This window comes from Hydra vulgaris, chromosome 06 (genome assembly GCF_038396675.1).
Source record: "Hydra vulgaris chromosome 06, alternate assembly HydraT2T_AEP".
Classification (NCBI taxonomy): domain Eukaryota; kingdom Metazoa; phylum Cnidaria; class Hydrozoa; order Anthoathecata; family Hydridae; genus Hydra; species Hydra vulgaris.
Genome location: NC_088925.1, coordinates 34,995,956 through 35,016,925, shown reverse-complemented (window position 1 = coordinate 35,016,925; position 20,970 = coordinate 34,995,956). Strand labels below are relative to the sequence as shown.

Sequence of the window (20,970 nt, the reverse complement as noted above, 5' to 3'; positions counted from 1 at the left end):
AAAGTAGGAAGGTTTCAAGGTTCAAGTTTTTAGGTTCAAGTTTTAAGGTGGGAAGGGGATGGGAAAAAAAGAAAACAGCAGGGGTGCGGAGTCCCTAAAGAAGTCAGCTTTATATCTCTACTTTTTCCAAGTTTCTAGTGTTCAGAAGCTCTAAACATGTTTGTTGACTTATGATCTGCTATAAGAAAAAAACTCACAAGACTTAATGACTTGAAACTTATTGTTTTTAAGCCTGGAGTCCGGGAGTCCTTGCTGCCATTATATCTAAAGACTCCAAGTTCAAAAAATAATTGTTCCTCTTACCTAAAAGTCTTAATTTTTTTCCTATTAGTTGTCCATAAATTTGTTTATATTTTTAGATCTCCTGGATACCAAAAACTAGGAAGAAGTAATCTTTTTGTGACTTTCAAATCCAGAGTCCTTTTTGACTCTCTGCATCCATGGAAAATAGTAATATAAATTCTCAATTTAAATTAGAGAAATTTTTAAAGTCCAGGTATAATAGGTTGCGCTGAAATAGGGAAAAAAGAAGGTGGTGAAAATGTTCTATAAAATTTACTCCTGTCTAGTGATTGGAAAGTTTTGGTTTTGATTTCTGTTTAAATTTTTGAAAAGAAATCTAAATTTCTATTTTTAGTTTTTTTTTTTTTAAATTTGGTATTGTTATGTTTATAATATATTCTCTCCCTAAGACGGCACTAATCTATCTGATCAAGCCGCAATACATGTATATCAACATGACACACATATTACATAAAACAAAACAAATATAATTATTAATAAGAAGTCAAGCTAGTTTATATATCCTCATAATCTAGTGACTTTTGGCTCATTATTTTTTGTCCACGACTTGATACTTGTATTATTTGTTTTTTGTCATCTCTTCTGGGATTTTTTTTGCTTCTGCTATTTTTCTTTTCTGCACCATTATCTCCGCATTATCTCGAGCCCTGTGTGGAGCAAATATAGTATACAATCTTCTAAGAAGAATTTGATTTCCACAGAGAACATGTTCATTGTGATTTAATTTGACTTCATATTATTTAAGGGCTACTCACTTTATTATCTTACCTCTAAGACTCCATTTGACCCTGATTAAAAAAGTATGGTTTAAAGTATGAATATTTTTGCCATGGTAGATTTTTGGTTGAGTTCTTCCTTTAACGATATCTCTAGACCTTTTATATGGTTTCTTATTTTGATTTTGAAATCTAGGTAGATTATTTGTTAGTTGTCATTCATGTAGTAGTTCTGCTGAGATAATCCACATTTTATTGGAGTAATGCACAATATTAGAATACCTTTAAAAATTTCTTTGTTTGACGTATGGCACTTTTTTTATCAGTAAGTTTAACTGATTTAACAGTGGCTTCAGCTAAGCATTTGACCGTGGGTAGTGCAGACTAATTGTTATGTGCTTAAATTGCCACTGTTGAGAAAATTGATGAAAAAATTTTGAAGTATATTGTGTACTATTATCTGAAACCAATTCCTCTGGGACACCATTTCTAGAAAATGGTTTTTTGTATCCTTGTATTACATTTACCAAATTGGTATTTGAAAGCAGAAAAACTTCCGACCACAAACTTTAATAATCAACAATAATTAAGTAATTTTTATTAGCCTACTGAAACAAATCAGTTCCAACCTCTTGCCATGATTGCGTTTGAGCATTATAAGCTAACAGGGGTTCTTTTGGTTTTGATAGAAGATGTCATTGAAGATGGTTTTGATAGAAGATCATACATGTTTTGCACTTTTTGATTAACTGTTCAATTCGGTTGTTTAAACTTAGCTAGAAAACTGTTGTGTTTGCTTTTTTCTATTCTTAAGTGATCTTCATGCAATTTCATTATCCTCTGTAGGTTGGGATACAAGTGGACTATTCCTTTTTTTACTGTTTGCAACACTATCCCTTTTTTTATTATTTGTTACACTATACCTTTTATTTGAGAACATTATTTTTAATATATTCAAGACTATTCCTATCACTCATTTTCTTGGCAGTTTCTGGAATCAAATTTTATTTAAAAAAATTTTCTTAAAAAAATTTAATATTTACTATTCCTAAAATTTATAAAATTTCTAGCTTTATATTTAGAGCTGTTTCATGCTGAGTTTTTTTTTTCAGTCATAATTTAATGTTTATGTGATTTTGAAGTGAATAAGGAAGTTTTAAGATAATCTTAAGTACCAGACCATAACTTTATAATGATCTTTCCTTCATCTTTTAATTAAAATAAAATTAAGTTTTTCATAATTTTTTTTATAAAAAAAATTATAAAAATTTTTTTTTTCATAATCTTTTTCTAATCTCAAAACTCACTATTCTTGCTTCAAAATAGACCAATTTATTTTTTGAACATCACGTCTAAGAAGCAAAGAGGAAAAATACTTCAAACCGCTATTCCAAACTGGTTTAAAACTAGCACAAAAAGTTGAATAAAATTTTAAAAAAGTACAAAACTTTCATTTATTTATTTTTGAAATGATTGTTTTTGATATGCAACCATGGTTAATTGCCAATAAGATTAGTTTTTTACAACACAAATCATTTCAAAAATTGCTTAGGGGAAAAAATATTGTGTTCATTGGTCTAATTTACTTAAGATGTTTACTCTAGATGTTTACTTTTATCAAGGTTTTTATAGATGACTATTCATATAATATCAAAAGACTGAGATTGAATGAGGTTCAATCACCAAATTTGATTGACCGATTTGATCACACATTAGTAAACATTTTAAAGAGGACTCAAGATGAAAACTTAGAAATTGCTTTAAGAATTGGTTTAAGAGGCATTGTTGTTAATGTTAAAGCAGTTTTAATGATTGTGTCTATAAATTAGGTTTGTAAGCTATCATAATTGCAATGGGAAATTGTTTGTGGAACATGGAACAAACTAAGCACCAATTTATCAAAATTTTACTTGATTCAAGACTGCTTACAATGCAGCATTAAAAAAATTGATACAGCTGGTTTTTTTTACTAGCATCTTCCAATAGACCATAACAAATTTCCAAAGACCTCAATATTTGTGGAAATTTTAGTTTTATTGGTGAAATAGTTTTTTCAAATTTTTTGTTGATTTTGGTTTCAGTATTTTTTCTGTATTATTTCTCTGGGATTAGAATCCCAAAGGGTTCTGAACCCAAACCCCTAAGAACCCCAAAATTGAGGAGTTCCAGAACCTGGAACCTGAAAAGAGTTCTAGAATCTATTTTGAACATAAGGGTTCTGGAACCCCTTTCTCAGAACCGCAGTTCGCAGGGTTCTGAAGCCCGGCGGGTTATAGAACCCTTTTCTCTGAAATAGTTCTAGCGAGCTTTTTTAGAGCCTCACTTTTTCAGGGTTCCAGAAAGCAAGAGTCTGGGTCCTTTTTTAAAACCAGGGTTCTGTATTAAAAAAAAAACAACCTACTTTAGGATTTTTTTTAACTTAAAAATGTTTTTGTTTTTGAATTTTGGTGCTCAAGAATGAATGGAAAATAAAATATTTAAAATATTTTACACATCGTTTTTTAAAATATTATTGAAAAGCGTCTGCAAAAACATGATATTTGAAATCATAATATTTACAAACTGCTAATGTGGATATCTAAATCAAAAGTGTAAGAAAAAAAATTTCATTTTATAAATTGTATTAAAAGTATATGTAATACAATATAATTTAAGAAATTGTTGTATCATAAAACAAAGCTTACTCTCTGTTATTTAATAAAAATATAGGTAAGCAATATCATCAAATGCGTTGGACTAAATTTTATACATTCTTATAATATTTATATTTTAATGTGTAGTTTCCAAATTCCAATTTTTAATGTTTTTACATTAATGTTTAATTTCATAAATTCAGAAAAAAATGGCTGGAAAAAATATTCCTGATTTACTGAAACCCTTCTTTAATAAGACAGCAACAGTTGATAAAAACACAGTTATTCACTGTTTATGTACAATAAAATCAAGTTATGTAGAAGTTATATATTGTCATTCCTTTAAGGTAGCTGTTGCAAATTTTATATTATTCAACTATAACCTATATAAAAAAGTTTTTATATTATTTATTCAACTATAATCTATAAAAAATTTTTTTTTATTGAATGCTACATGTAGGGTTTCTGAAAAGCAGTGGTTTTTGAAAAACAGCTGTTTTACGTTTTATTGTTTTTTTTTTTTACTGTTTTGGAATTTTTAAAAACAGCTGTTAACAGCTATTGTTAAATTTGGAAATTTTTTTATTTATAAATGAGTTCTGGTAGGCGTCTAATACACAAGAGGAGATGTTTATTAATTTTCAGAAATTTTTCCCACCAACTAAATCTGTCCTAAATTCTAATGAAGTTTCTTGAGTTGCCATCTTTATATTTTTCAATCGGTCAAGCATTATTGGTGCTGTGTTCCAGAAAGTTTTTACATTAAGATGAAGTTCAATTTCTTTTTCAAGTAATCTTGAATTTTGATTGGAAAATTTGATTTCAAACACTTGACAGTTTAGTGTATTTTATCAACTTGCATGAGTTTTTTAGTAAATCATTGTAGTCACTATCATCTTCATACTCATCATTTATAACTTAAAAATTAGTTCCTTCGTGAAAAAAATCATTTTTATTATTGTCATTATCACAGGTGCTGCTTAAATCTTCAATATCATGTTTTTTTCTTACAAAGTGTGTCACATACTTCAAGATGTAGTCCATGATTAAGACAAAATTGAAAAATAACATCTAAATTTTGAATATACTTTTTGGTCAGAGATGCTCTATCTTGTATAGATGCAACCAAATTTTTTTTATAGATATTCCAACAACACTTAGATGTTGTTTCATAATTTTCAACCATACTGAGCACACTGAATGAACCCAAAATTCAACTTAATCCTGTTTTATACCTGATATTGTCAGTTTTATCATGAATATTAACAAAATATCTTAAGATATTTTAAAATATAGTAAAACGATAGTCATGCTAAACTTTCATTTGTCTACCCTTAATTTTATGATGTCAATCTTTATTTTTTTACTTTTCATCAAAACCTTTGTGCAGAAGTTTTATTACGTTGCTTTTGTTAGAGGGGAGTTTAAATACATTTCAAGCATAAATAAATTATTTAAATTAATCTTAAATACATCTGACTGGCAAATGTATTTATTTTTGGTTATGACTCAAATTGAAATCCCAACTGTAGCCAAATCCGAGAATCATTTATTTAAAAGATTCATCTGCACAAAGATTTGTCTTTTGCCAACATTTTTTGCCTCTTCTCAATTTCTCTCTCATCTGGTAATATGATTGATACTGTTGTCTTATCTAAACAAATTCTGTGACTTTTAAATATTTTTTTAATAAGGTGATTTTTTAAAGTAGTTATTGAATTTTGTGAGCAATTTATTATTTTGTTACAACGCTGACACTATTTTTGTAACTCTTTTGTAATTAGATTTTTTCGTTTTGTTACATATGTCCAGACTGACATTGCTAAGAATATGAATGAAAAATAAGGATATTAAGTAGCTGTTTTACCCGCTGTTAAAAAAAAGTTCATAACTGGTAACTATGCAATTATTTTAAATTTAATGAGAAACTGGTGCTACAAGCCCTATTTATAAATTAATTATAAATTAAAATTATAAAGCGACTGTGGCGCAGTGGTTAGAGCGCTTGCTTAAGAAGCAGGAGTTCAAAATGAAGTTCTAGACATATTTTTGCGTCACGGTAAGGAAGGAGGCACGAACTTCCTTGTTAAATGCACTTCTGCAGTGCTCTGTGACAAGTTTGTTAGGTCTTCTTGGGACACCAACTTTAAAAAAGAAAAAGTTATCAAATTCTTAAGAAAATTTTATTATTAGATCAGACCATTAAAATAAGAAACTCCCTAGTACTAGCCTGTGTGCTTAAGTGTTATACTGTGTTAGCCTGTTGCATAGTTTTTTTTTATAAAAAAACTACAAAACTAAAGTTATTTATTAAAGTTACTTATTCAAAAACTATTTAATTTTCATTAAAAAAAAACAAATCAAACTACCATTTCAATTGTTTTAATAAACGTGTTGTTAAAGAAACTTAACTAGTAGCTATTTTTTTTTTCATTTGAAACCAATGACTACTATATGACATAAATTTAAAAAAATGTTTAAAACTTTTATCTGGAAATATTCAAATCAAAAAATTTCAGTATTTTCAGGTTTGAATGAATCTTTATGCTGTTAAAACTCATTATAATATTGAAATAGAATTCAATTAAAGTTCAAGTTTTTATTTTTTGTTGCTTTGATTTTGATTAAAAAAAATAAAAACAGTCATTTAAAAAACAGCTGTCAGCTGTTTTTGATTTTCCTTTAAAAAAAAATGCTGTTTTACTGTTACTGTTAAACAGTGTTCAGAAACTGTAGTTACATGGAAAAATGAAATTAAGAATTTATCTATATATTAACGTTTCTTTGCTAAAAAGTTAGCACCAACTCAAAAACAAAAAATATACCTACACATTTTAGGCTTTAGGTAAACCAGCTGAAAATACAGCTGAACAAGAAAGTGAATTTATTTTGCCTCCATCTGGTTCAGATAAATCAAATAGTTTCCATATTTGTGCCTTTCTTTTTAAATTCAATCAGTAACTTTTGTTTGATTATTAAAACATTCATGATGTAATAAGACAATAAATTTTAAAAGACAATTTTATATAATTAACAATATGAAATATTTTGAGTTCCATCTACTTTAGATAAAAATAGAACCATTAATTTCTCTCCTCCTCTTCCATCTACTTTAGATAAAAATAGAACCATTAATTTCCTCCTCCTTTTTTTGAAGAAACAGGACTGAAAATTATATCCGAAATTTGTGAGAAACATAAAAATAATTTATTAAAATTAAAATTTGCAACTAAAAATAAAAAATTTGGTCTGAATTTGCAGAATGTGGAAAATGAAAAGATTAAAATATACAGCTTAGGTGAGTTTTATGAACTTTAATAATGATATCATTTCAAAATGTTATATTTTTTGTTTTCTATAGGTACTATAGAAGTACAAGAAGAACACTGGATCATATGTAGTGTCAGAAGTAGAAACATTAAAATTAGAAAATATATATTTTCAAATTAAAATTAGAAAATATATATTTTGTAACTATTGATAATGTTTGGAACCTACAGAAGTGCGGAAGACTTATTTATGATAAAGTAGAAACTTTGTTATTAGAAGAAGAAAATTATGTGAGTGACGACTATAGTTGCAACGATGGAGAAAGTAATAGCGAGGAACAATCTGACACAGAATTCAAAATGAGAAAAATTAAATGAAATTGATGAAAATGAAATGAGATTAGATAAAGAAGATGAGATATTATTGCAAAACACATTGGAAAAAGAAAGTAGAGCTTACGAGGAAAACAATGAAACAAATAAGAAAGAAATAGTGAATATTGAAAAAATTAAAAATTACCTATCCAAGCTGTGGAAATTTTTTTTTCATCTAAATTTAATTCTAACGTATTTTGTTGCTGGATTATTTCTTTATCCATTGTATCATTGTTAATTAAGCAAAACTCAAAAAAGAAATGGCATTACCTCATCTAGAAATATTGAATCTAAGGTAATTAAAGTTGAAACAGGAAACTAAGTTAGAAAATAATGCAAGAGTTTTAGAAATTTAAACAGAAGACAAAGATGCTGAAATCAAGATATGAAAGTAAACATCCCTTTTAGCTACAGAGAACAAAAATTGGCCTAAGAGTTGCTAAAGAAAAAAGCCAAATTTATCAATAAAAAAACTAAGATAATCCAGTAATATAAAGCATTAAAAAACAAAATGAATGTTTTTCTCCTGATTACAGGAATGATCAGCCTATTGAATTAAATATGGATGTGTTATCATGGTGGGAGAGTCAGAAGTTAATTCATCCACTTTGTTATGAAATGGCACAAGTTACTCTAGGTGTATCATCTACTCAAGTATCAGTTGAATGTTTATTCAGCTCTTTAAGATTCATAGTAAGTTCTCTCAGAAATAGACTAAATAAAATGCTTGTTTTCTTAATGTTAATAAGAATGAATAAAATGTAATACAACCTTTCTGTATGTATTAAAGATATATTGTTTTTTCTCTATAATCTTATTTCTTAATGTTTCAGATCATTTTAAATAAATATAACATCTCAACAACATAAACCCTTATAAATATAAATATTTATTTTCTTGTAATTCCTTTTTATAATAACTTTTTTTCTTATAACCCTAAATTTTTGTTTGGATTGAAAAATTTACTTGTAAACGTTAGTGCGGTAAGGTACTTTAATTTAAGCATTCCTTAAACAACTTTGGGTGAAAAAGGGGTTTTGGAACTCCTGGTAATAATTACGGTTCAAAAACGCGATTGTGAAGTGCTCTGGAACCCTGTGGGGTTCCAAACCCTTTTTTACACAAATGATTTCAGAACCCTAGTTTCAGAAACCCAGTTTAATGAGTTCTAAAACCCCTAGGTTTTTCAAACCCTGTTTTGCAATGAGGGTTCCAGAAGCCATTCTCCAGAAACCTTATCGTTGGGGTTCTATAACTCTGAGTTTAGGTTGGGGAAATTTAGTTCTAATCCCTGATATAAATATAAATAAAAATAACTTTTTGATTTTAAAATGCAGTATAGTTGTTTTTAAACATATTTATGTATCTATTAATTAAATCTTTATTTAATTGTATTGTAAATCTTTATTAGATTGTTCAGTTATTCTCCACCAAGGTTTAGCTGATTTAAAATATATTTATAGAATAAAAAAAGTTTTTTAAAATATGTACACTAAATACCCAGGCATGTATACAGGATATAAATATTATTAACAGTGTTGTAATACAGGCGGTAGCTGATAAATAATTATCACAATTAAATTAGTAATAATTATTATATTTATAAAGCAGTAGTAATCTTTGTATAACACTATTTATCTTATCTAATGCATAACCAATCAGTCCCATTAGTGTTTTTAACCATTTTCCTGATGAAATTATTGTCAACTAGCTTGTCTTTGGTGACATAGGTTTCATCTATATGCTCACCTCTTATTTCTAACTATGTAGAATAATTTAACACATATTTTTATGCAGTCTAAATTATAATATTTTCTTGTAGCATTAGTTAATTAAGGCATCAATCTTACTTTCACTTTTACCCATTCCTAAGAAATAAAAAAAGACTTCATAATCTTATACAATAATATTAGTTATGAATAAATCATATAGCATTTCAGATATATTCAAGCAAGGTAATAATTTATTATGTTATATAACTATTCTAGTACGATACTCTATTATATAACTATACTAGTATGATACTCTTTTATATAACTATACTAGTATGATACTCTATTATATAACTATACTAGTATGATACTCTATTATATAACTATACTAGTATGATACTCTATTATATAACTATACTTGTATGATACTCTATTATATAACTATACTTGTATAATACTCTATTATATAACTATACAATATAACTATAGTATGATATATAACTATACTAGTATGATAGTTTAATACTCATCAGAGGTTAATGATGAGTTTGAAAGTATTTCTTAATTTCTATAATGTGATTTTGGAGTTAAAATTTTTTTCAACATTAATATAATGTTCAGAACTTTCAGAACATAATGTTTTTTTGTTCTGAATCTTTGTTGCATGTGGTGATATTTGTGTTTAAAAATTAAATGTAAATAAAACTCATAATTTAGATAGATAAACAAGCTCATCTTAAGATTATTTTAATTTAAAATATATGTCATCAATCAAATAAAAAAAGTTAATTATATTTTACAAAGAATCTTCAGCATATTTTTTTTTATAATAAAAAGTAAAAACACTGCAGTAAACATTGTTCTAAAGTTGTGTTCTAAACTAACTTTGTGGTTTATTGGTGTTTTGTTCATTCAGAATTACCTCTTCATTTAGATGTAATGAAAAAATTTTTTATTAAGAATTAAAATTAAAAACTATTACTAAAGAGATCAGTCAGAAACTATTTAAAATATTTATTTGTAAATGCCTTATTTAGTTTTTATTAAATATTAAGAAAAGAGTTTTATAAAAATAAAGACTATAAAAAAATAAAATGATAATAAAGATTGTCTTTTTTCAATAAACTGATTTTTCTGATTTCTATCAAGAAAAAAGGAATTGAAAATGTTAATTTAATTATAATTTTCTATTTTCATTTTTCTTGTATTTATTAAAATATAGGTTGCTAACCTATAATAATGTAAATGATAGTGAAATAATAGAAGAATTATGATGATATTTTCCAAGAGTGACTAACTGTGATAAAAAATAGTAAACAGAAATTATTTTTTAAAAGTACACATTTGCACAGGCCAGTATAATAATGAGCTTCTGACCTTGCTGTTTTTAACCAATAGAATAGTACTATTTAAATAAACCATGAACCTAAGTTAGATCAGACAAAGAGAAGATCATGTTGCAAATAAGTGAGGCAAAGAATAGACAAGGCAAAGAGTTGGCGAGGTGAAATAAATTAGGAGGTTCACAACATAACAAAATTGAATTTAAATACAATTTAGTTTTTGTTATGTTTTAAAATGTTTTAAAATATTGCAACAAAAGTATTTAAAAGTATTTTATTTTAATTTTTTATAGAGAGTCTGCTGAAATATGTCTATCAAAAAGAAATCTTAGCTTCAGCACCCATTCAGTATTTTTAGAATCATCAAAAACACCACTCCCTCTATCTTTTGATACATTTCATTTTGGTGGAAATATTCTTCATGTAAAAGGCATGTAACTTGTTACTACATGTTTGTTTATGTTTGTTACTACGTGTTTGGTTATGTTTGTTACTACGTGTTTATGTTTGTTACTATGTGTTTGGTTATGTTTGTTACTACGTGTTTATGTTTGTTACTATGTGTTTGGTTATGTTTGTTACTATGTGTTTGTGTTTGTTTATCTATGTGACTACGTGTTTGGTTATGTTTGTTACTACATGTTTGGTTATGTTACTGTCAAATAATTTCTAAATTTTCACTGTAGTTTTTTAATGTAAAAACTTGTGACTTTCATTTCACTATCTGTACTGGTCATATAGTTCAACCTAAGTTTTACTTATATTAGTATTATAGATTTTACTAAAGGTTTACTAAATAGTAAATTTGCAAATTGTTACTTAAATAAAAGTATTTACATACCTAACTGACTCCAAGTTTAATAATAACCACAGGATACTAAAGTTTTTTAACAACTCACACTACAAAGGCATGTAACTTGTTACTACATGTTTGTTTATGTTTGTTACTACGTGTTTGGTTATGTTTGTTAAAATTTGTACAGTTGCTTAAGGTATTTAGCAACTGTACAAATTTAAAGTTTAATTTACAAGCTGTAAAAATTTACATGAGTCAAAATATAATTTTTAATGAGTTTAATTAATCTATTTAGGTTTAATAAATCTATTTAGGTTTATTTATATAAAAAAGTAATAAAAAGGCTTTAATATTTAAAAAAAAAAAAAAGTTAAAAACAAAGAAAGTTTTTGTACTTATTTTAACAATAACAAATACACATTTCTTATTAAATTCAGGATAGCTTTAACAAATTTAATGCAGGTTTTTTATTAGATGTTGGTGTAATTTGTGCACAATAATTGTTTAAAAATATATTAGCAAGTGTGTTGCAATGTTTCTGGGTAATTTTAAAATAGTAAAGATCAGAAACTAGAAAAAAGATGTCACTCAAGTACTTATGACAAACTTTATCTTTTATTGATCAAAACAATATAAAACTTTAAAAAAATCATTAGCATACTTTAGATTTGATGAAGGTTGCTACATACATTAGATCTGATGAAAGTCACCACATCTAAAGTCACCACATACATTAGATCTGATGAAAGTCACCACATCTAAAGACTAATGGTAGTCGCTAAACTAATTGGATAATAAAGTAATGTTCTAACAAGATATTTTCATTATATTCATTCCTACATACAGAACCAAAAATATATTTCAAAGACATTTCTTGGTATTAGAAATTTTAGCACTAGTTCTCCAGTATATTCTATAAGCTATAGATTCCTAATGCATTTCAAAAGATTAACATAGTCAAACAGTAAATACATCCCAATCTCCATTTTCTAAGGCTTCTGGAGTAATATAATATTTAAAGTTTGGTTTACATAATTATAACTTTAAACAACGTTTAAATCACCAGAAGATGATTCAAGTCTTATGCTGAATTTGCCTTGACGGATTCATTTTTCTTAAAATACCCTCTCCCTTAAGGCTCTTAGCTAAGTAAAGACTGGTGAGGTCTCAATAAAAATACTTATCTTGGGCTGATGTTAACTGTCTTGTAGAAAACCTTGTAGACAAAGACTTTAGGGGTAAGCAGAAAATCTCTGTGGACCATTGCACTTTTTCATCTAATAGGCTGGCATAGATGTAAATTTGTGTTGCGTTGTTTCCTGCCGATGTATGATCAACGCTGGATTTTCTTGACTCTACTCATGTGTTTTTGCCTCCTTGGTAGTGGCTATGCAACTCTTTCTGTTATCTCCTAATGAAGGTACAGTTTTAAAACTCAGTTTAATGCTTCTGAGGCCAGCTGGTAGTAAGGTTTAGTGAACTCTATGGTAGCACTTAAAGAGGCTGGTTCCATCAACAGCTGTAAATTATCATAGTATTAACAGTGCCATGTTGTGCACTGGATAATGCACCTAAAAACATAAAAAAACAAACACAATTACTACCCAATTGTTTCAATCTTTACAAATATTTGTGGTTTTCAAAGAAACTTTTTGTCTGTTAAAATTTCCTCATATAAAATTTCATTTGACCCACTTGCTCTTTGTGAGAAATTCAGCTGTTATTCTTTTATTATTCATAAAAATTCCAATAGTCATATGCTTGGCCTGGACATTACATTTTTAATTATTATTTTAATTTTAATAAATTTTGATTATTAATAATTACATAATAATTCATCCATTTTTCACAAAATCATGTTTAAATTATCTAACTATTCCTTTATGTGCTTGTGATTGTGAATGTGATTGTGATTGTGATGTGATTAGCACCATTTCACTCAATCACATTTTTTTTTGTTCTTCAATGTTCTTTTTTCCAAAACTATACTCTTTTTGATCTTGCTTCAGATCAAATTGACTGAGCTTCGCTTTGAGTCTTTTCTCTTCATCCTTTAGTCTTATTGATAACTTTAATGCTCATAGCACTGAATAGCTTGGATCAATCTATTACTTATATTGTTAACTTTTTGACTAGTTTTTCTAAGCAATCTTAATCACTTATTCTAAATTTTAGTGTCTTGTCTCTCACCCTCAGTTTTTCCTTGTTCTCCTTTCAGTTGTTTAAATCATATCATGATAACACTAAAACTTTTATCATGTACTTCTTTTAAATCAAGTTCACCTTATCATTCCACATCATACCACTATGTTAAAGCTGACTGGGATTCATGTTGTGATTTTTTTTGTGATAGTCCTTGGGCTGATGTTTTTCATTTTTCTGTTTAAAATTTTTTACTATTTTTTTACAATTTTCTTTTGGTGGCATGGATGCTTTTATTATTTTTTGTCAGTTAAAACTGTTGCTGCTCAAGTTAACTTTTGTTCCATCAACCAAAGCTCTATCTTTTATGACTCTTGTTCTTCAAATAAAATTCAATTTTTTTATGACTGCTTTGAGTGCAGCAAAGTTGCATCCTTTTAGTGTAGTGTTCCTTCATGCTTAAATATCTTTTATTATTCTAGTTTTTTTTTTCTACAATCATCGATGCTATTAAATTTTTCTCCTGTTTTCATGTTTTCCTGGAGTTTATAATTTACAATTTTATAAGTCGTCTATCCTCTTTAGCTCTCTTTCAACTTTCAACTTAATTAGTAGTTGCTTGCAGCCTTTCTGTTACCTTTCAATTTAATTAGTAGTTGCTTGCAATCTTTCTATTAACTTTCAATTAAATTAGAGTCTTGTTGGTAAATTTGTTTAAAAATTAAAAAAATTTATTTGTTCTAACAGAAAATTTGAGTTTTGTTTTGAAATAAAAATCATATTATATAAAAACTTAGGAACACTTTGAAGACAAACTGCCATAATTCCAACTTAGTTTTAGCTTATAATGATGGAGATTTATTAAATAGTGTTTCACTAGGGTGCAGCATCATATTTTTTTACATATACTTTGTTTTGAATAATTACACAAAAATTTTTCTTTCAATGTTACTAAATACTAATCAATTAGATATAATTAGATTTAATTAGATGTCAGTTCATCTTATATTTTCCAATCAGCTTTGTAAACATAGCAGACATAACATCATTAACTTTATATTTGTTGCTGAAGAACATTTTTCTTATGGTCTGTCTCCATAATTTTTAAAAAGTTTTAAAAAACAAAGTTTTCTCAAACTTTATGAATCTATTTATAAGATTTTTTATAAAACATTTTATTCTACTGGAATGTTTCAAAATGAAAGTTCTCAAAAATTTTAGCAATTATTCAAAAAGTAACATTATAAAATGTAATGGATTAAATAATAAGTGTTTTTTCACCCATATATGTTACCAGTGGAAATGAAAATGCCTAAAGAAATCCATATTGTTGGCAAATGTGGTAATGGAGTAGGTATTTGACTTAGAGGTATTCATAATGGTGATTTTTGATCATTGTATACCATTGTATAACTTATTCAAAACATTCTTGCCATTTTAAATACAAATATTTCTTTGTACTTTTTTATTAGGAAATGGATGAACTGGCTTCACAGATTGTTTATTGTGCTTTCATAGTCAGCTATACACTTTTTGACATCTATAAAGTATAACTATTTAACAGTTTATAAAAATGCAATGAAAAGCATAAGATGCTTCAACTGAATAGGTCTTCAGTATAGATTGCCATGAGAAACGTAAGAAGTTTCAAATGAATAGGTCTTCAGGAGGGTAGTGCAGGGCTAATCCGAAAAGTTTATTTTTTCTGACCTATTTTATGTATTATTCAAAAATTAAGTCTCAAATTCTGATTAAACTTGTTCTATATAAAGTATAATTGTGGAATAAAAATATTGAAACTGATCCACTGGAATTTTGACATTGAAAAATGAGGCTAATCCAAACATTGTTGGAGTTAGTTGGTATCCCTATATTTTAGCATTTATTTAATAAGTTATAAGTAAAGTTATAAGTAATTAATTAAAGTTAATTAAACCTCATTCATCTTATAACATAATGATTGTGGTTTCTGCTTGAATAACTTTTTGGTTTTGTTTGTTTTTTGAGAAGGAGAAAATATTTTCCTTAAATTAAGTTTTTACAAATAAACATTGTTTCTTTATTTTACTTTTTAACTTTTACTGACTCACTTTTATACTGTGATTGAGGATGAGTTTTCATAGTTCAACAGACCTATTTGCTCTTTGTGAGACTAACTTGAGTTCACATGTCTCATTTTATGATCTTAGGGTTGATGGTTATCTTCCATTAATTCATATAGGCTCCAATAGTCACATGCTTGGCCTGGCCATTTACATTCGTAAGAATTCATCCATTTCTCAGGAAACTAGGTTTGAATCCACTGACTATTCTTTTATGTGCTTTTGTTTAGCACCACTTCACTTTATCACCATTCTCTTTGTTATATATCACTCTCCTTCATCTCAAACTGCACTCTTTTCAATGTTGTTTCTGATCAAATTGACCAAGCCCTCTCTCTTTATCCTTCAATCAATATCGTTGTTGTTGGCGACTTTAACACTCAATACACCGAATGGCTTGGCTCTAGTATCAGTGACTCTGCAAGTATTAAGGTCCATAACTTTTGTCTTTCTCAATCTCTAACTTAAATAGTCAACTTTCCAACTCGTTTTCCAGGCAATTCAAATCATTTACCTTCACTACTTGATTTATGTCTTGTTTCTGATCCTAGTCAGTGCTTAGTTTCTCCACATTCAATCTTAGACGCTTCTAATCATGATTTGATTTCTCTAAAACTATTATCTCATTCTTCTTCATCTTTAGAATCCCCCTATCATTGTGCCTCTTACAACCACCTTATAGCTGACTGAGACTCATTCTGTGATTGTCTTTGTGATGGCTCTTGGTTAGAAATCTTTTGTCTTCCTGCTGACAAATGTGCTTCTTATGTAACTTCTTGGATTCAGGCTGGCAGGGAATTTTTTGTTCCCTCTCTATTTTATTCCATGGTTTTTCTCGCATTGTGCTGCAGCAATTTCAAATCGTAACCATTACTTCCATATCTATCACCAAAACAATTCTCTAAAAAAATATGTCTGTTTACTATTGTTAGAAACCATTATAAAAAGTTTTTGTCTAACGCCTAAACCTGCCATTCTCAGGTCAAAAAATCTTCATATGTATCTCAAAGTTAGACTCCAGACACTTCTAGGGAATATATGCAAGGTTTTTGAGTCTTTAATTAGAAACACTTTATCTCTCATCATGAATTTAATAAATTTCTGATCATTATTATGGATTTCTGTCTTTTCGTTTTACTGCTGATTTGCTAATGGTAATAACTGATAGGTTTTATAGTGCATTAGATAGATGTGGAGAGGTTAAGGCTATCAGTCTTGACATTTCTAAAGTCTTTGATAAAGTTTGGCATGCTGGTCTTCTCCATAACCTCTCTTCTTATGGTGTATCAGGTAGCATCTTAAAGACTATTTAATCCTTACTTACCAATCATAGCATAAATCTTTTTCTTGATGGACACCACTCTCCTTCATTTCCTATAACTTCAGGGATTTCTCAAGGTTCTATCCTTGGCCGGATACTTTTTAAAATTTATTATAATGATATCCAAGAAATTCTCACATCATCGCAAGGTGGCATTGTTTGCTGATGATACTACCATTTATTCTTGTCTTGCTAAGAAGCCAACACTCTGATTGTGTGGTAGGGACATTTGAATTTGATATGGATCTCACTTTTGCTGCTGCATGGGGCTCTTAATGGCTGGTTAACTTTAACTCAAATAAAACTCAATTTTTTTTCAGCTAATTATTATTGCAATAATCTATATCTTCCTATATTTTTTACTCCGAATTCTATTCTCTATCTTTATAAATCTCAAATCTGTCCTTGTATGGAATACAGTTGCCATATCTGAAGCGGATCTTCAAATAAAGCTGCAAAAATGTATTGTAAACATAGTTGGATCTGCTCAGCCAATCTTCAACCATTGTCACATTGTTATAATATTGCTTGCCTTTCTTTTTTCTATAAATGCTATAATGGGCGCTGCTCTAAAGAGCTAGCGTCACTTGTGCCATTTATTAAAATTCATTCTTCTATTACTCGTCATTCAATTAAGTCTCATCCATTTGCTGTGACTGTTCCTAAGTGCTCTAAAAATTCTTGTTTGTCTAGTTTTTTTACTCAAACATCAGTTGTTTGAATTTGCTTCTTTTATCTAGTTTTCCTAATTTATACAATTTGTAATTTTTCAAGTAGTCTGTTAATCTTTATTTTGCTTTATAATTTTCTTCTTTCCTCTTCCAGTAACTTCCAACTCTAATAGGGCTTGCTTGCAGCCTTGTTGTAAGTGAAGATGAAAAAAAAAGAGATTTTGAGCTATCCATAAGAGGAATAGATTGTATTCTCATTAGAATATGCTTCCGATTTTGGTTGGCACTAAATCAAAAAATCATGAAAGCAATTGTCATCCAATTTTCAAACAGTTGTGAAGGTAGAATATTTCCCTGGGATAGTAACAGGCCAGGTGACAACTTCTTTCTTAAATATCTAAAAGAACTCCATTTGTTTTAACAAATTCAAAAGCCAAGTCTCTTTCTGTAAAAAATGTAACAAATTTTTTTGAAACCGTAAAAACAGTTTATGATTAGTATGACTTACATAATAATCCTGACTAATGTTATAATCTGGATGAGACCAGATTTTCTACCAGTGAAGGAAATAAACAATGTTTTTTAGATCCGCATACACTTCACTGAAGTAATGTGAAATAAAGTTGGAGGTGAAGTCACTTCACCCCCAACTTTAATGCTTCTGGTGGAAATACTATGTTCTTAATATGCAGAAATGCTACTGGTTTTCCTATATCACCTTTTGTAGTTTTTAAAGGCAAACATCTTAATAACACTTGATGTATAGGGGGTCCTAATAGTGCCCAATATGCTGGATCTGAGTCAGGATGGATGGGAGCATATGTTTTTGTAACTTAATTTATCAAGGTAAGTCTGCTAGTAAGACCTTTTCAGCATAAACTTTAGTTTATTTTTTTACCCTTTTAATTGTGTAGATATGTTAGATTTTATTTGTGTTTCTTTTTAAGTAATTAAGGTTTTTATTCCTTAAAAAATTAGTCAACATGAAAAAAGATGTGCGTATAATACTATTTATGGATGGTCATCTATTATTATGGATGGCAGCCATCTTACATATATTCTTGCATCAAAGGCAAAGTCTAATAATGTAAGCGGTTTTATCTTAAAACTAACAACATTTTTCTAATTTAGTTTGATTTAAGCTTATTGATAACTTTCTGCATTTTAGATTGCACTCATTTGTCTTTCCCCAAATAGCAATCACACTTTATAAACTTTAGATGTTGGTTTCTTTAAACCAATGTAGCAAATTTGAACACTTTGCGTAATTTCTTCTGAGAATCTCCTCATACATTGATCGACAAGACTATCTTCCCAAATTTACTTAGACTAATTGGGCTCAAAGTAAACAAAAAATATTTAGAATCTGGTTTTAGAGCCTCAGGTCTACATCCATTAGATCCATCAAAAGCTGGCAAAAATGTGCTGGTGATGGCAGAGAATACAAAAGATAATGACTATCCTCATCATGCATTTCAAACTGCTATTTTAAAACTTGTTGTTGCCAACTCTTTCCAAAGACACTAACAGCTATAAGCAATAAATAAAATGAGTGCAAACATAATGTGGCAATGTTCTCAATGAAAAAAATGCCTTAACTCTGAGAAATAAAGAAGTGGTTTCAAAAAATAAAGACTAAAATCTTGCTCAAAAGGTGATACTAAAGTATATTTATGAAAAAGAAAATATGAACATTTTATGTATAATTTTTTCCTTGCATATTTTTTTCAAAAACAACCATTATTTGTAAATTGGTATTAGCAATAACTCTAAAATACATGTTATCTAAAAAAACATTTATTTAAATAAAAGTTATATTAACAAGCATTTTTTGCCCACATTGACTTTTATTCGGGTTAGCCACTCACATGGGTCTATTTGGAACAAGGTATATTTTTGCATCAGGCTCTGTAAATACAATGTCTTTGTTTAAAAATCCTTGAAACATTTACTTGACACATACAATGTAAAAAAAATAAATTATTAACAACAACAGCAACAACAACAACAAGATATTTATTTTCCTCAAAATTTACAATCATATAATTACAATAATATAATAATAATAACAATAATAATAATAATAATAATAATAATAATAATAATAATAATAATAATAATAATATTAATAATAATAATAATATGGTAATAATAATGGTAATTCCATAATGAATCGATTAGTTTTCCATGGAAAATGAGTTTTTCATGGAAAGGTGTTCCAAATACCTTTGGAAATTCAATGGTTTTTCCATGGTAAAATAGCATGTTTTGTTTTCAAGTTTTTTGAAATCTAATGTTATTTAAAGTGTCATATAAAACCGTAAAAAGCAAATTTTCTTACACAACTCGCTAACTTTATTGGGTTTTTTTAATCTATGGAATCGCTTTTGCTGAATAAAATCAATAAACAAAATAAAATTTAAATCTTGTTAAATCCTACATATCTTTGAAAAATAATTGCTATAATGCACCTAAAATATTAAAATTTGACTTCACCGCAATATTTAATGCATACATATGTACAAGCATACTGAAAATAAAACAAAAAACTACAAGTAATATACTATAAGTAATATATTATTATACAGCGCTAAACAATTAAAAACAATTTTTTACAGAAAATATAACAATTTACATGTTTATTATTTTATATAAACTATTTTATAATAATAGTATATAAATTTGATAATTAATAACTTCAAGCTTCAACAAATTAAAAGAATCATCAATACAACATATTTAATCCAAAAAAACATCAAAACCATTTATAATTGTAATTGCAGAGCCAGACAATCGCCAAATGAATTAGCATTCACATTTTGATATTCATTATTGTTTTCACCACAGTTAGTATAATTATCCATTTCACCAATGTAGACAATAAATCATACAATTAATATGTACATACTAATTAATTTTCTTTATTTACTAATTTGTTTATACTTATAATTATTAACTATTATAACTTACTTTATAATTATGTATCAACACACAACTTTTTAAATGTTCTATATAAATGTTGCTAAATGTTGGGTAACATTTATATAGAAAAAAGTAGCAATGAATATATCATTATTTATAAATAATTATAAGATAACTCAAGCAAAAAAGCATTATAATTATAAATAATTAAAATGCTTTTTTGCTTGAGCTATCTGCATGGTGTACAACATTATTTATATTGCCAGTCAAACCTTCCTGCTTATAATATAGTAATTTAAATAAAATGATAAAGTTAAAATAAAAAGATTTATGCACAAACTAATACATATATGTTACCTGCATGTTAGTAACATTTATATAGAACAATACAGCAACAAATATAGTATTACTTATAAATTGTAATTAAAAAAAAACTTACTTCTTTGTCTGAGCTATCTGCATGATATACAACATCATTTATATTGCCAGTCAAACCTGCCTGCTGATAATGTATTAATTTAAATGAAATAATTAAGTTAAAATGAAAAGATTGATGCACATATATAAATGTTACCTGTATGTTGTTAACATTTATACAGAATGAGGCAGCAAGAAATACATTATTACTTATAAATGGTAATTTAAAAGAAGCTTACTTCTTCTTC

At 27.7% G+C, this 20,970-nt stretch overlaps 1 protein-coding gene across 3 annotated transcripts in view; it reads left to right on the top strand.

The window, feature by feature from the left end:
- LOC101239125 (pleckstrin homology domain-containing family G member 5) overlaps positions 1 to 20,970 on the top strand; it is a 58,022-nt gene that overhangs the window by 806 nt on the left and 36,246 nt on the right. For 2 of the 3 annotated variants that reach the window (XM_065799951.1, XM_065799950.1), the window contains exon 2: positions 10,645 to 10,781. In XM_065799951.1, coding sequence (XP_065656023.1) covers positions 10,645 to 10,781 — 137 coding nt within the window. Of the gene's footprint in view, positions 1 to 10,644; positions 10,782 to 18,366; positions 18,471 to 20,970 lie in introns of those variants that run through there. The other variant, XM_065799952.1, reaches the window with a different exon arrangement.